The following is a 12,461-nucleotide window of genomic DNA, read 5'->3' on the forward strand; positions in this document are numbered from 1 at the left end:
TCTCCATGGGGATAAAGCACACATTCAGTGCTCCTCAAATGCCTGACCATTGATTGAGGTCTCTGGTAGTATAGAAAGACTTTCTATAAGCATCACTTTCCCCATGTGTTAAATAAATAGGTGGAATAGAAGATTTCTAAGGTCCCTACTAGCTATGGCATTCTATGTTCTAAGAGTCCTTCCAGCTCTGACATTTTTATATATATCTAGAAACATATATGTTGTCTCCCCTGGTGTAATTTAAGTTGTTTGTGGGCGGGAATGTTCCACTTTTGTCTTTGAATCCCCAGTGCCTGGCACATAGTAGGTGCTTAAGAAAATGCTTGTTGATTGGTTCTTTGTTTTAAAATCCCATCCAGTTTTGACATTTTGTTTGCTGTGAGTCCTCTCAGCTATGACAACCTAAGATCACCTTTAGGAAGTTTAATCTAAATCGGTCACTTCCGTGGTAGACAGCACCTCTTTCCCAAGAATTTCAAGCGCTAAGCCTCTCTTCCTTCCAGGGACAGAGGATGTAGCAGGAGACAGCCTCCTGCTGGATGGACTAAATAGCAGGTGGAAAATGTAGGGATATTCTATAATTTGTTAAGACACCATAAGTCCTTCACTTTGGCTAATTCTAAACCAAAAACTCTAGCTGGTAATAACTGGAAGAGAAAAAGTAGCATTGGAATTGCCTTCTAATACTCTATAGACCCAGTGGGAGAAAGGAGGGCTCCAAAAGGCCTTTCTCAAGCAGGAGACACTGGAATAGATTTTTTTGAAACCTTAACTTCCATCTTAGAATCACTACTATGTTTTGGTTCCAAGGCAGAAGAACAGTAAGGGCTAAGCAATGGGAGTTAGTGACTTGCCCAGGGTCACACAGCTAGGAAGTGTTTCAGACCAGATATGAACCCAAGACTTCCTGTCTTTAGGCCTGGCTTTCAATCCACTGAGCCACCTAACTGCCCCTTGGAATAGATTTGAGACAAAATCTCTGACCATGAAATGCTAAATTGCCCATCCTCCTTGTACTTCATTTATTATAAGTCAGCAGTCAACAAGTAATTGGAGCAGCTACATGGTACAGTGGATAGAGCACTGGCGTTGGGATCAGAAAGATTTATCTTCCTGAGTTCAAATCCAGCCTTGGACACTTCCTAGCTGTCTAATCCTGACCAAGTAATTTAACCCTGTTTGCCTCAGTTCTCTCATCTATCAGATGAGCTGGAGAAGGAAATGGCAAATCACTCCAGAAATTATGGTATGTCTAATAGAGGCAACATGGCCCAGGGGAAAAAAGTATCGGAAACTCCAAATTTGAATCTCCCCTGGGCAGATCACTTCTCATCTAGAAGCCTCAGTTTCTCCATCTATAAAATGGGAATAATAATGCTAGCACTAACAGAGCTTTAGTGAGGAACAAATGAAATCAAGGTATTTTTTTAAAAGTGTTTTTTACCTCGAAGACCTATAGAAATAGGAGCTATCTTTGTTAGCTTTAAAACCCTTTGTTGGGGATCTATCATGGAGTTGGCTCATACAATTCTGTAGGATATTAATTTCTCTCAGAGAAAAGAAGGTAAAGGCTTCTGTGGGAATAGTCACAGTGAAGAAGGGTTAACCAAAGGTCTCAAATGATAAGCAAAGAATTGTGGGAATTATTTATGCTAAAGTGTGAAATACTAGGATGTGAATCGTGGATTCATATATTGTTAGAGTAGGGTAAGACCTTAGAAACCATCTCATTGAATCTTCTCATGTTATAGATGAGGACACCGAGGCCCCTAGAGTGGTAGGGACAACCCCAAAGACATATAGTGAGTTTATAGCAGAGCCAGGACCAAAACTTTGATTTTCAGATTATTACTTTAGGACTCTTTCCCCACTGAGTAGTTTTTGAGCTCCTTTTCCCAAAGTAGGAAGATCGAGACTCAAATCCCAGCTCTGTTATTTATTTATTAGCCATATGACCTCAGATAAGTTCCTTCCACATTTGAGCCTCAGTTTCCTGATCTATGTTATGAGAACTTTTGATTAGATGTTCTCTAAGACTATTCCACTTCAAAAATTAGATGTGCTCTGCCTATGGAATTACAAGAATTGGGTTCATCTCCCACCATATACTTCCTGTATGACCCTGGACAGGTCATTTAACTTCCCTGAGCTTCAGAATCCTCATCTGTAAAATTATAGTATTGGATTATTTGAACTCTCAGGTCCTTTGCAGTTCTGGATCTGTGATTCTAGAATTTGAATAGATTGAGAATGTAAGTCCAAATATCAGCTCTGACACTTCCTAGCAGTGTGATCGAAAACACCACGTTACCTCAATTGCCTCATCTGTAAATTGATTGCACTACCTACTTCTCAGTGTTGTTACCAAAAAAAAAGCACTTATTGAAAAGTGCTATTTAAAGAATTATGATGATTTCTAAGAAAATGGAAGTGATTGTCATTATTTGGAGGGTCAAGGATCATAATGGCAGGGCTCAGTGGTATTCTGAACTCAGGCTTCTGATAGCAAAGCCAAATTTCAGATCTAATTAATACCATCTAACACATCCCAAACAAAAAGAGAATCTTCTCAGTCTGAAAAGACTTTCATGAAGGCATCTAATGCCATCATAAGAGGACTGGACCAGGATATGCCTGGGTTCTAGCTGGGACTGCAGTTAATCATTGTGTGACCTTTGGGAAGTTATATCCCTCTTTGAATGTTTCCTTATGTGTAAAATTAGTGATTCTTACCCAACCCCCTCCATCCCTTCACCTCTTTCCTTCCCTACAAGGGACCCAGCACAAGGACTCTTTAGGGACATCTCACTCCTGTGCTGTTTCCAAAACTGTTAATGAAGTGCGCTGCTAAATGCAGTTACAATTCTGGGGGCTAAGAATATAGCTGACATCAGCCTTGTCAGTTTCCGAATGAATCAGAGCCCAGCTTGGGGGGAAGAGGGAGGAGGTAAGGAGGGGGGACTGGAGAGAATGTTCCTAGTTGTCAAGTCAAAAGCAAAGCCTTAAATATAATTTAAATCTGGCCTCCATGGTCTAAGGAGGTAGATAGATGGAGGCATATGGCCATGGGAGCTAAAAGAGAGAAGCTCAGAGAGAGGACACCAGGGACTTGGTCCATGGCTAGATCAGACAGTAGCCTTCTAAGACATTTAAATGATTTGGAAAAGAAAGCTGCCTAGACAGGCATTGAGTGAGGCTGCCAGCAAGAGTGGAATCAAATATGAACACACATGGAGTCACCTTGGAGTCCTAGAAAAAGCTCTGGACTGAGTCAGGAAGCCAAAATTTCTGGCCATGGCTGTCTAATTCACAATGTGATTTTAGGTAAACTCATCTCCTTTCTCTGGGTCACTATGAAATGAGAAGGGTCAAAGTAGATGATCTCTAAGGTTCCATCTGCACAGGTACCCTGGTAAGGAGCTCTCAGACATACACATTCCTCTGTGGTGCCTTCCCTATCTTGGAAAAAGACTTGTCCTTTTCTCCCCAAATTTTCCTTATACATTTAACTCAACCACATTTATTCTACTAACATCCACAAATACCTCATGTTCACAGAGGGCAAGGGCAAGTCATTCAAATTAGGAGTAGGGGAGAGTGGAGGAAGAGATACACAGTTTGAATGTCTTGCCTTTGCCCTCATGGAACTTACAATCTATGGAGCATGACTCTACTTTCCTCTAACTCTAGGGTGAGGATCAGGGATATTATTAATTGCTACCAAAGGGACCAGAGATCAAGCCAATGCCAGAAAGTTCAGACTGAAAAAGAAGTAACACTCAATGAGTCTTTTTAGTACCAAGGTAGCTGAGCTAAGTAGATACAATATATGGATTGGGGGGGGGGGGATTGGGAGAGGAGAGGGAAGGGCACTTTGGTCTATAGTATCCCAGTACCATAATCAGACTTGGAAATCCCTTCAGGATAACTTAAGTGAAACTTTTTTATTCTTTACTGAATTTATTGGGTAATTGGTGTTATTCCCTACTTCACTTGGGCTGTAGAAGTCTCAAATGGTTTCTCTTTTTCCAGGAAATAGCCAGAAAAGGTTATACTGTAGAATCCTTTAAGGATATTTCACAAATTTTCCTTACAACAAGCCTGTGAAGTGGTCCAAACATTATTCACTCCATTTTGCAGATAAAGAAACAAAGGCCTAGAGAAATTATGACTTAATAAGTAAAGAAGTGAAAAATGGAATCCAAGTCTTCTGATTTTAAATCTTTTTTTCCATTACACCACTGTTATCCCCATTTTACAGATGAGGAAATTGGGACACAGAAAATAACTTGCTGAGGGTTATAATAGTTAATGAGTTAAATTATTACTAGAAAATAGGTCTCTTGATATTGAGTCCAATGTCCTTCCCATCATATTATACTATCATGAAGACAGCTAGAGCTATAGGAGAAGCAACAAGGGCTCAATCAATTTTAAGAAGAGAAGTGAGATGTAGAGACCCCTTCCTCAGATTAACAAGGATGGGGACTAGTCATACATTTAGACCATGGGTTTTGCAAGGTCAAGGACTGCACTTTGTCACCTCCAGGGAGGTTATAGATAGTTTGTTTCCCATCAAAAGTCTCAGGTCATTTTTCAAGGACTGAAGGGAACACTGGCCCTGGGAAAGAAACTCTGCCAAGACAGGAAGAAAAAGGTCAAAGAGACAGGGGCAGGGGTGGGGAACAGAGAGATACAGAAGGCATTCCCAGGGGCTTCTGGGACCATGGCAGTGAATGAGAAGAGGATCCAGAGTGGTGGGTTTCTGACTCTGACTCCTACCCTTGCCTTAATTAGAGCCCCAGAGGATCCATTTCTATGGGGAATATGATACAGTGGAAAGATCACTGGGCTAAGAGGCAGAAGACCTGGATTTGAATCCTTTCTCTTTTATTTTTCAGCTATTTGGCCTCAGGCAAGTGATTTAATCTCTGGCCCTCAGCTCCCTCATTTGTAAAAAGTAGAAAATCCTCGTCCTGCTCTTCTCAAAAGTTGTGAGGATCCAATGAGACAATCCATCTAAAGTGCTTATATAAATGTAAACTGTGACTCTGGGTAATAACTAAGTTTCTCTTCAACACACACACACACACACACACACACCACTGGCCTATTCAGAAGACCAGCAATGGAACCCTGGCTCTGACACCTGCTTACTGAGACTTTAGGAAAGGTGCTTATACTCTCTGAGGCAGCATCTGTAAAAGAGGAATAATCCTTCCTGTACTATGTCTCCTCGGGACCAAAGTTTTTTTTAAAAATTGGTACAAAGGTACTTTTAGGTGGGGAACTTCTATCAGTGCAGATCAACACCTTTTCTACAGTGAATAGCACTTGGCTTGGAATTAGAAAGACTCAGTCTTGAGTTCAAAACCAGCCCCCCCACACTTAATTTCACCCTGTTTGTTTCACTTTCTTCATCTGTAAAAGGATGTCATAAAGAGTTGGACATAAGTGAAAAACTACTGAACAGGAACAACAAATAGTCTTAGAAAGTTGTTTCTAAGGCCCTGAAGAGTGAAGTGAATAACTAAAGGTCATTATTTAACTGACCTGGATTTGAATCTGGGTCTTCCTGACTCAGAAAGCCATGCTGCTTATCTGTCTAGCTCTGGTTTAGCTGTCTTTGTGTCTCTCCCTCTCTGTCTTTGTCTCTGTTTCTGTCTCCCCTCCCCGAGTGTTTATTTTAGCCCAAGATTTATATGCAACAAGACGGTGAGGAAAATAGTACAAGGATATACAGATACAGATGGCAGTGGAACTAGAACATCGTATACATTTTATACATACTGCAGTTTTGTGTGTGATCTTAAAGTGTTATAGAAATATGGCTTATCATAAGAAATCTGCCCACAGGGTTTGACTTCTCAAGCTAGTGAGAGTTCCTCACTCTGGGCAGTAATTTCCAAGGCTCTGGAATCGGGGTGGGAACTGAGGGAGGGGGCCTCCGGTGTTTCATAGGGACCGTATGCAGCCTAAACCCCAAATCCAACGAAAACTCATCCTTTAGGCTGAAGGAAAGGGGCGGGGTGGGAAGGAGAAGAGAGCTGGTCTGGTCTGTGGGCGCCTGAAGAAACTTCTATCCCAAAGACACTGCCCAGGCTCCGCTGGGAGAGGACCGCTGCTGATGGGCTGTTGCCATGGAAACCTCTTCCCTTCCCTCTCCGCGCTCACAGCATCCTGGCGCCGCTCCTGCAGCTGCGGGGGCCAGAATCTAGTGGAGAGACGGCGACGGCGGCTGCGGCGGCGAGGCGAGGTTATATTTTCCTGATACCTCCTCCCTCACCTCCCAGGGTAAGGTTGTAGTCTCCGGCGGACCGAATTGACAAAGTACCAGGTGAAAGCTACAAAAGGTCCAGCTGTGGTGTCACTTCTAGCACTCTCCACCTCCATCTTTTTCTCCCAACAACCCCATTCCAGAAGTCCCATGGGGCTACCAATCTGCTATCCAAGCTTAACGGCCGGACAACCTGGTACTGGGCTCCTAAAGCCATCGTTCTAAATGTGGACAAAACTGAGAAGGTGGTTTAAGGTGGGACGACATCCACGTGGATCTTTCCGCCCCTCCCCCATCCTCATGGTACACTGCTTCCAGGAGTGCCTTCGGCTGTGGTGATGAAATCCTAGCATGGAATCAGATTAACAGATGAAAGAACCCTAAGGGGGAAAAAAGCCAGATGCCCCCTCTCCTTCATTTTATGGATGAGGAAAATGAGGTCCACAAAAGGGAAGTGACTTGTCCAAGGTCACAGAAAGTTGTAATTGTCTGTAGCGGGATTTGGCTCCCTAAACCACAATTTCCCAGCAGGAGAATGAATAAATCGAGTGAAATAAGACTGAGAAATTGAATTTAACACAGGAAGCAGCCCACAACTTTTCTCTCTCCCTCCTTTCCTCCCTCCCTCTCTCTCCCTCTCTCAATCTCTCTCTCTCTACCTCTCTCTACCTCCCTCCCTCCTTCTGTGTGTGTGTGTGTGTGTGTGTGTGTGTGTGTGTGTCTGTCTCTCTGCCTCTCAGTGTTTCTCTCTCTCACACACACACACACAGGGGAATGGTTCAAAAGACAAGTCTAGAACTATCTCTCCGTCTGAATTATAATCTGTTGAAAGGAGTAGTGGCATAGTAGAAAAGTCATAGCACTGGGAGTTAGGGGACCCGGGTTCCAATCTTGGCTGGCATTTGTGACCCTGGACAAGTTGTTTAACCTTAATGGGTTTTCTTTCTCCTTCGCCCATCTTTGCCATTAACTGTGCTGTGTGACTGCGTTCCCCTTTCTGGGTTTTAGCTTCATCTTCTGAAGAAATGAAAGATGAGCTCTTGAGTCACTTCTAGACATAGAGAGGTGTGCTTGGGGGGGGGGGGGAGGATGTAGGGAGTATCAGATTTTGACAAAAATTATTAATGTATTTTGTTTTTTTTACAACTCACTCATGTCCCAACAATCTCCCCCAGTACCCTGCTCCTACCATACAGTATGCCCAAATAATAGTTTAGCAAGTTTAACCCCCCCCAAAAAAAACCCCACAACATTATCATTTCATCAGTTTTGAGCCTCACATCATCTGAAATGTCTCCTGGGAAACATTTCATTCGAATGTGTTCTCGGTATTCTTGACCGGATGCTAGCTTCTCAAGAAGGTATTTACTGCCCTTATGTAAAGGTACCGAATGAGGCTTTTGAAAAGACCCTCATTAGCGGCAGGAGTAGGAAAGCAAGCAAAAGAGGAAATGGGGTAATAACCAGAACGCAAGGACACCTTCGAGTTCCCTTCATCTTCTTAGGGTATTCTTAAATGAAGTTCGAACTTAGCGAGAAGGCAGAGACAATACGCGTCTTGCTCCAAGCTTTTGTCCCAACGAAGACGAAACGTTATTGAAAGAGACCCCCTGCACGGCCACAGCCACAGCCGCAGCCACAGACACAGCTACACTTGCATCTCGCGCGCGCGCATAGACACCCAGCTGGAGGGCCTGGCCTCCCTACCCAGCCCCGCCAGGCCGAAGGGAAGGTTTTTCGCCCTGGAAACGATTTCCAGTTTGATCCATTTCGTGGAGCTGCTCCTTGCGCCATGACTCAGAAGCAGCGCTCATAGGGCAGAGGAGGGGGCTCGCTTCACCGGAAACGCGGTCAGGGACACAGTCTTCTTTCTCAGGAAGGGGGAATGGCGGGGGAAGGAAGGACATGGAGGGGATTTCAGAGGGAGGGGAGAAAGGAGAGATAGCGCTATGCCATTTTTGAAAGCTTCCGAAGCAGTGAGAGAAAGATCCCTAGCTGAGAGCCAAGAGGCTTGGGCTCGACCCGGGTTTCGTGGGACCATCCCGTTCTCCAAGTCTCAGTTTTCTAGAATCGAATCCCTTGCTTCCCCAACCAGGGAGGTTTTGAGGTAGAGACTGTAAAAACAAGTACTATTCATAGGCGAGATATTAATTAAATTGAAAACATGGATGGCCTGGGTGTTACATTTGTGCCCTGGAAACATTTAAAAGGACCGGAGAAAGGCCTCCCCCCTCCCCCCATTGACTTCTATGAAGGAGATGGGGAAAGACATGGACAAGATGGGAAGCATGAGTAGTCCAAGAGGGGTTATGATCTTCATAGGTGATAGGGTCAGTAAGCCCATGAGACCACAGATACACTGAGGATATTCTGAGAATAAGAGCCTTGCCTTTATCCAGGGATAAAACAATTTCTTGTAGAAACAAAGTGCAACTGGTTATATTAATGACTGTAGAAGTGTTAAGGAAAAATCCAAAATGATCTTAATTTTTTTCTTCAGAAGAGAAATGAACTATACCCATGGCTTCTAATTTTCTAGTGAAAATCTTTGGAGGCAAAGCTTTAGCCCCCCCCCCTTCCTAGGAAGCTCAAGCTGTGCCCCACTTCCATCCCCATCACAACCCAGTCACTAAGCAGGAAGTCCCTAATCAAAGATTTTTGTGAACTGCTGCTTTGCCCTTAAACTTTTCTAGATCCCAGGTCATTTTTCTACAAATTGGATTTCATACTCCTTACTTGAAAAGGAAGAAGTTAGAAAAACATGTGGATGTCCTTGTCCAACCTGATGACATCAAACTTTGGGGCTCCTCATTCCTAGTTGAAGAAGAGGCACAAAGCCTTTCTTCCAGGATACCTAGTAGTGTCCTCTAAGAGTTGACCTCTTTTTTGAGGAAGGGGAATATTGGGGTGAAGCTATACATTTGAAAAGATTTGATGGGTGTGGAATGGAGTGGAGAGAAAAGGGAAGGGATCTGCTTCTCCCTCTCTGGTCCTCAACAGATGATCCCTAGAGTGAAGTCCAGCTCTAACATTCAATGATCTTCTTAGAATAATGAATATCAACATTCCCTTCTAGCCCTGAAGTTCTGTTATATCTTCTTAGTAGACCTTCTTTCTCTCTCCCCTGTCTGGTGGGTGAAGAAACATCATTCAAAATGGCAACTGTTGGCATATGAACAGATAACTACATGGGAAAGGGGGAAGAAGGGAGCCAGTATGACTTTGTCCCCAAGTCTGGCTGCATCAAATTGTTATTCCCTCTCCTTCCCCCTGCCTCCAGTAGTCTGAATAGAGCTTTACACACAGAATCCTTGAAATTCTTTCAGACTTAAATAGCACCATAGATTGAGAGCAGGAAGAGACTTCAGAAGCTCTTTAGTCCAACCCCCTCATTTCACAGATAAGGAAACTGAAGGGCCCAGGAAGGATAAATAACTTGTCCACTCATCACACAGACAGTATGCATCAGAAGGTGGGATTTAAATCCAGGTGCTCTGAGTTCACTGCTCTAACTCTTCTCTGGTTATGTCTGCTGTTTCTCTCCAGTGACACCAGGAGAGCAGAGGATTACAAAATAAGCTTCCTTCCTGTCCGAAATAAGTTAGGGATCTACCTGTTATTCCACTATCCTCCTCTCAAGTATCTATGCTAACAGGTTCCAGCTTAGCACAGAAGACTTTCAGAGAAAGGTTCTAATATCCCCTCTTCTCCTTGAGAGGCTAGGAGTATGGTAAAGCAGACAGAGAGATTTAGATTTGTCCTGTCACAGATACTAGCTGTATAGCTCTGAGCAAGTCACTTAACCTCTCTGTGTCTCACAATCCTCATCTGTAAATGGAGAGGAGGAGGTGAACTCAGTCATCTTAAAGGCCCCTTCCAGCTCTAAATCTGTGATTCTAAGATCCTTACACTTGATCCACTTTCTGGCCCAACCAGTTACTACAGTTGCAATGGAGCCAAAGTCAATCTTACAAGATAGTTTTGCACCCCACCCCCAACTCTTCCAAGATATCTCCTTAGGAGCCATCTTTTACTTACACAAAATAAAGTAGCAAAAGAAAGTCCATCCCCCTCCTCACACAACCCCATCAAACTTGCCTGTTTTGTATGATGCCAAACTTGAAGCTTTAGAGTTTCTTCTTCCTTAATATCCCCAGGACCTAATACACTCCTTTTTAATTCTTCCTCTGGGAAAGGGCTAATAAATATGTGGCTCCAGCACCCCAAATGTCCCTTTGGGGTTAGATGATGTTAAGTTCAACCCATTCCACAACCAGCTATATAGAGACACTCCCCCCAGGGAAAGCCACCTTTAATTTAAAGCCCAAAGTCAGGATCCCTTTTTAAACCACATATTTCCCCCAGGTGTTATAGATAAAAGAGAGTCCAGGAGAGACCTCGGCACTGTTCTCCCTTTCCAATTCTGCCCCAGTGTCCATTAGGTCTAGATCTCGGAGGAGGAAGCTAGGGGGTCCGTGGGGCCTGGAGCAAGCGCCTTCACTAGAAATTGGAGTAGGGGGTGGGGGTGGCGCAGGGAGCGGAAGATACGTGTAGAGTACAAGCAAGTCTCCAAGCAGGATTCTGCTCCTAGAGCTCCTAAGAGGCTGCTTTAGAACCCAGACTACACCCCGCGGGCCATTTCGTGGGAAAGGGCTTCTATCCTATTCCAGAGCCCTCAGGCAGTGGCCACTTCATGTGCCAAGACCAGCAGCGCTGTTTCTATGGCCCCTTCTGTCTCTCCATTCCACATCTCACAAACCCTCGGAGTCCCATCCCTGAAGGCCATCCTTTATCACTTCGTCCACTCACCTCCATCAAGGCCTCTCCAGAATTCCAGCTCCCGCTTCCCCCAATGCTCACCCCTCCACCTCTGCCTCCTGAGCCACCCCACCCCACCCTCTCTCCACCAGCCCGCGGGCCTCTCTCTTCCATTATCTCCCCTCAACCCCAGCCTCCCCCCCCCCCCCCAATTCTCCAGGCTCTCACCAGCGTCCTCTTCGTCGAAGGAGTTCATGCAGGGGAAGTAGATGGCGAGTGCCTCGAAGGAGGCGGACAGGCTGAGGCGGCTCTGAGAGCGCTCCATGTAGAGCCCAGGAGGACCGGCCCCGGGCGCCTCGGCCGCCGGCGGTTTGGCCAGCTTAGCCGCCCCATTTTTGACTCGGAGCACCGCGCGCGGCGTCTTGGCGGCTTGGCTGGGGCTCCGAAGGAAGAAGGGAGGGAGCCGCTGGGGCTCAGGCTTGGGCTACCGGGCTGCGGGGCCCACACCCAGGGCGCTGCGCGGCACTCTGGGTTTGGGCAGCTGAGCCTGGACCGCTGGGAGTGGATGGGATAGAATGGGACAGAGTGGGGCAGGGCCGGGCTGGGCCGCGCCAAGGTGAGGCGCACAGAACCGAGGGACAGCCTGCTTTCCAGTCTGCTGCGGAGACCTGACTGGCGCTTCATTCCCCCAGCCCGGGGCGGGCTCTAGAGTGAAGTCATCGGTTTAGCCAATCGGCGCGGCCCGTGGAGGGAGGGGGCTCCCGGGGAGCCGGGGAATTGGGGGGTTTGATGTTAAAGGGAAAGTGGGCTTGAGGCGGGCGGGGCCCCAAACAGGGCGCACCGTACTCCGGGGACGCTGGACAGCGCTCGATCAGCTTCTGAATCAGAGAGGCGCCAAGCTAAGGAGCAGGTGTCACTGACCGTGGTGAGAATGGAGAGCGACAAGTGGGGCGGTACTGGTTAGAGAAGCAGAGGTCTTAAAGCGCGGAAGGAGCCTTAACCATGGTCTAATTACAGGCGCATAATATTTAGAGTCAGAGGAGTCATAACCTAAATCCAACCATCGAATTTTTAAGGGGGGGGGGGGGAATTGAGGCCCAGAGAAGGCTTGGAACTTGCCCAAGGTCACACAGGTAGTTAAGCAGAAGAGCAAGATTTGAGCTCAGGCTTCTGACTTTGCCCATACACCATACTGCTTCCCAAAGTTCTATGGTATCCCTCTCTTTTCCTTCCCCCCATTTCCAGCTTCCCATCTCCTCTTTGTGCCAACCATTACTTATTCCCTGCCTGGGCATATAGGGAAAGGAATCAGTCAAACTGGATCACATGATCTCCACTCGCCTTAATCTCTCCCTCTTTTGTATTTGTAGCCCACTTTTAAAATGTTATCCCTTTGGGGGGAGGAGTGTCCTGGATAGCTTTGGCC

At 45.8% G+C, this 12,461-nt stretch overlaps 1 protein-coding gene across 1 annotated transcript in view; it reads right to left on the minus strand.

Moving 5' to 3' along the window:
* The window catches only part of RIMS4 (regulating synaptic membrane exocytosis 4), a 71,206-nt gene extending 59,246 nt beyond the window's left edge, over nt 1–11,960 (minus strand). Inside the window, exon 1 of the mRNA XM_056813016.1 lies at nt 11,264–11,960. Coding sequence (XP_056668994.1) covers nt 11,264–11,360 — 97 coding nt within the window. The 5' untranslated portion in view covers nt 11,361–11,960. The remainder of the gene's footprint in view (nt 1–11,263) is intronic.
* Between the last annotated feature and the right edge of the window lie 501 nt (nt 11,961–12,461).

The sequence above is a fragment of the Monodelphis domestica genome, chromosome 1 (genome assembly GCF_027887165.1).
Source record: "Monodelphis domestica isolate mMonDom1 chromosome 1, mMonDom1.pri, whole genome shotgun sequence".
NCBI classification, from domain to species: Eukaryota; Metazoa; Chordata; class Mammalia; order Didelphimorphia; family Didelphidae; genus Monodelphis; species Monodelphis domestica.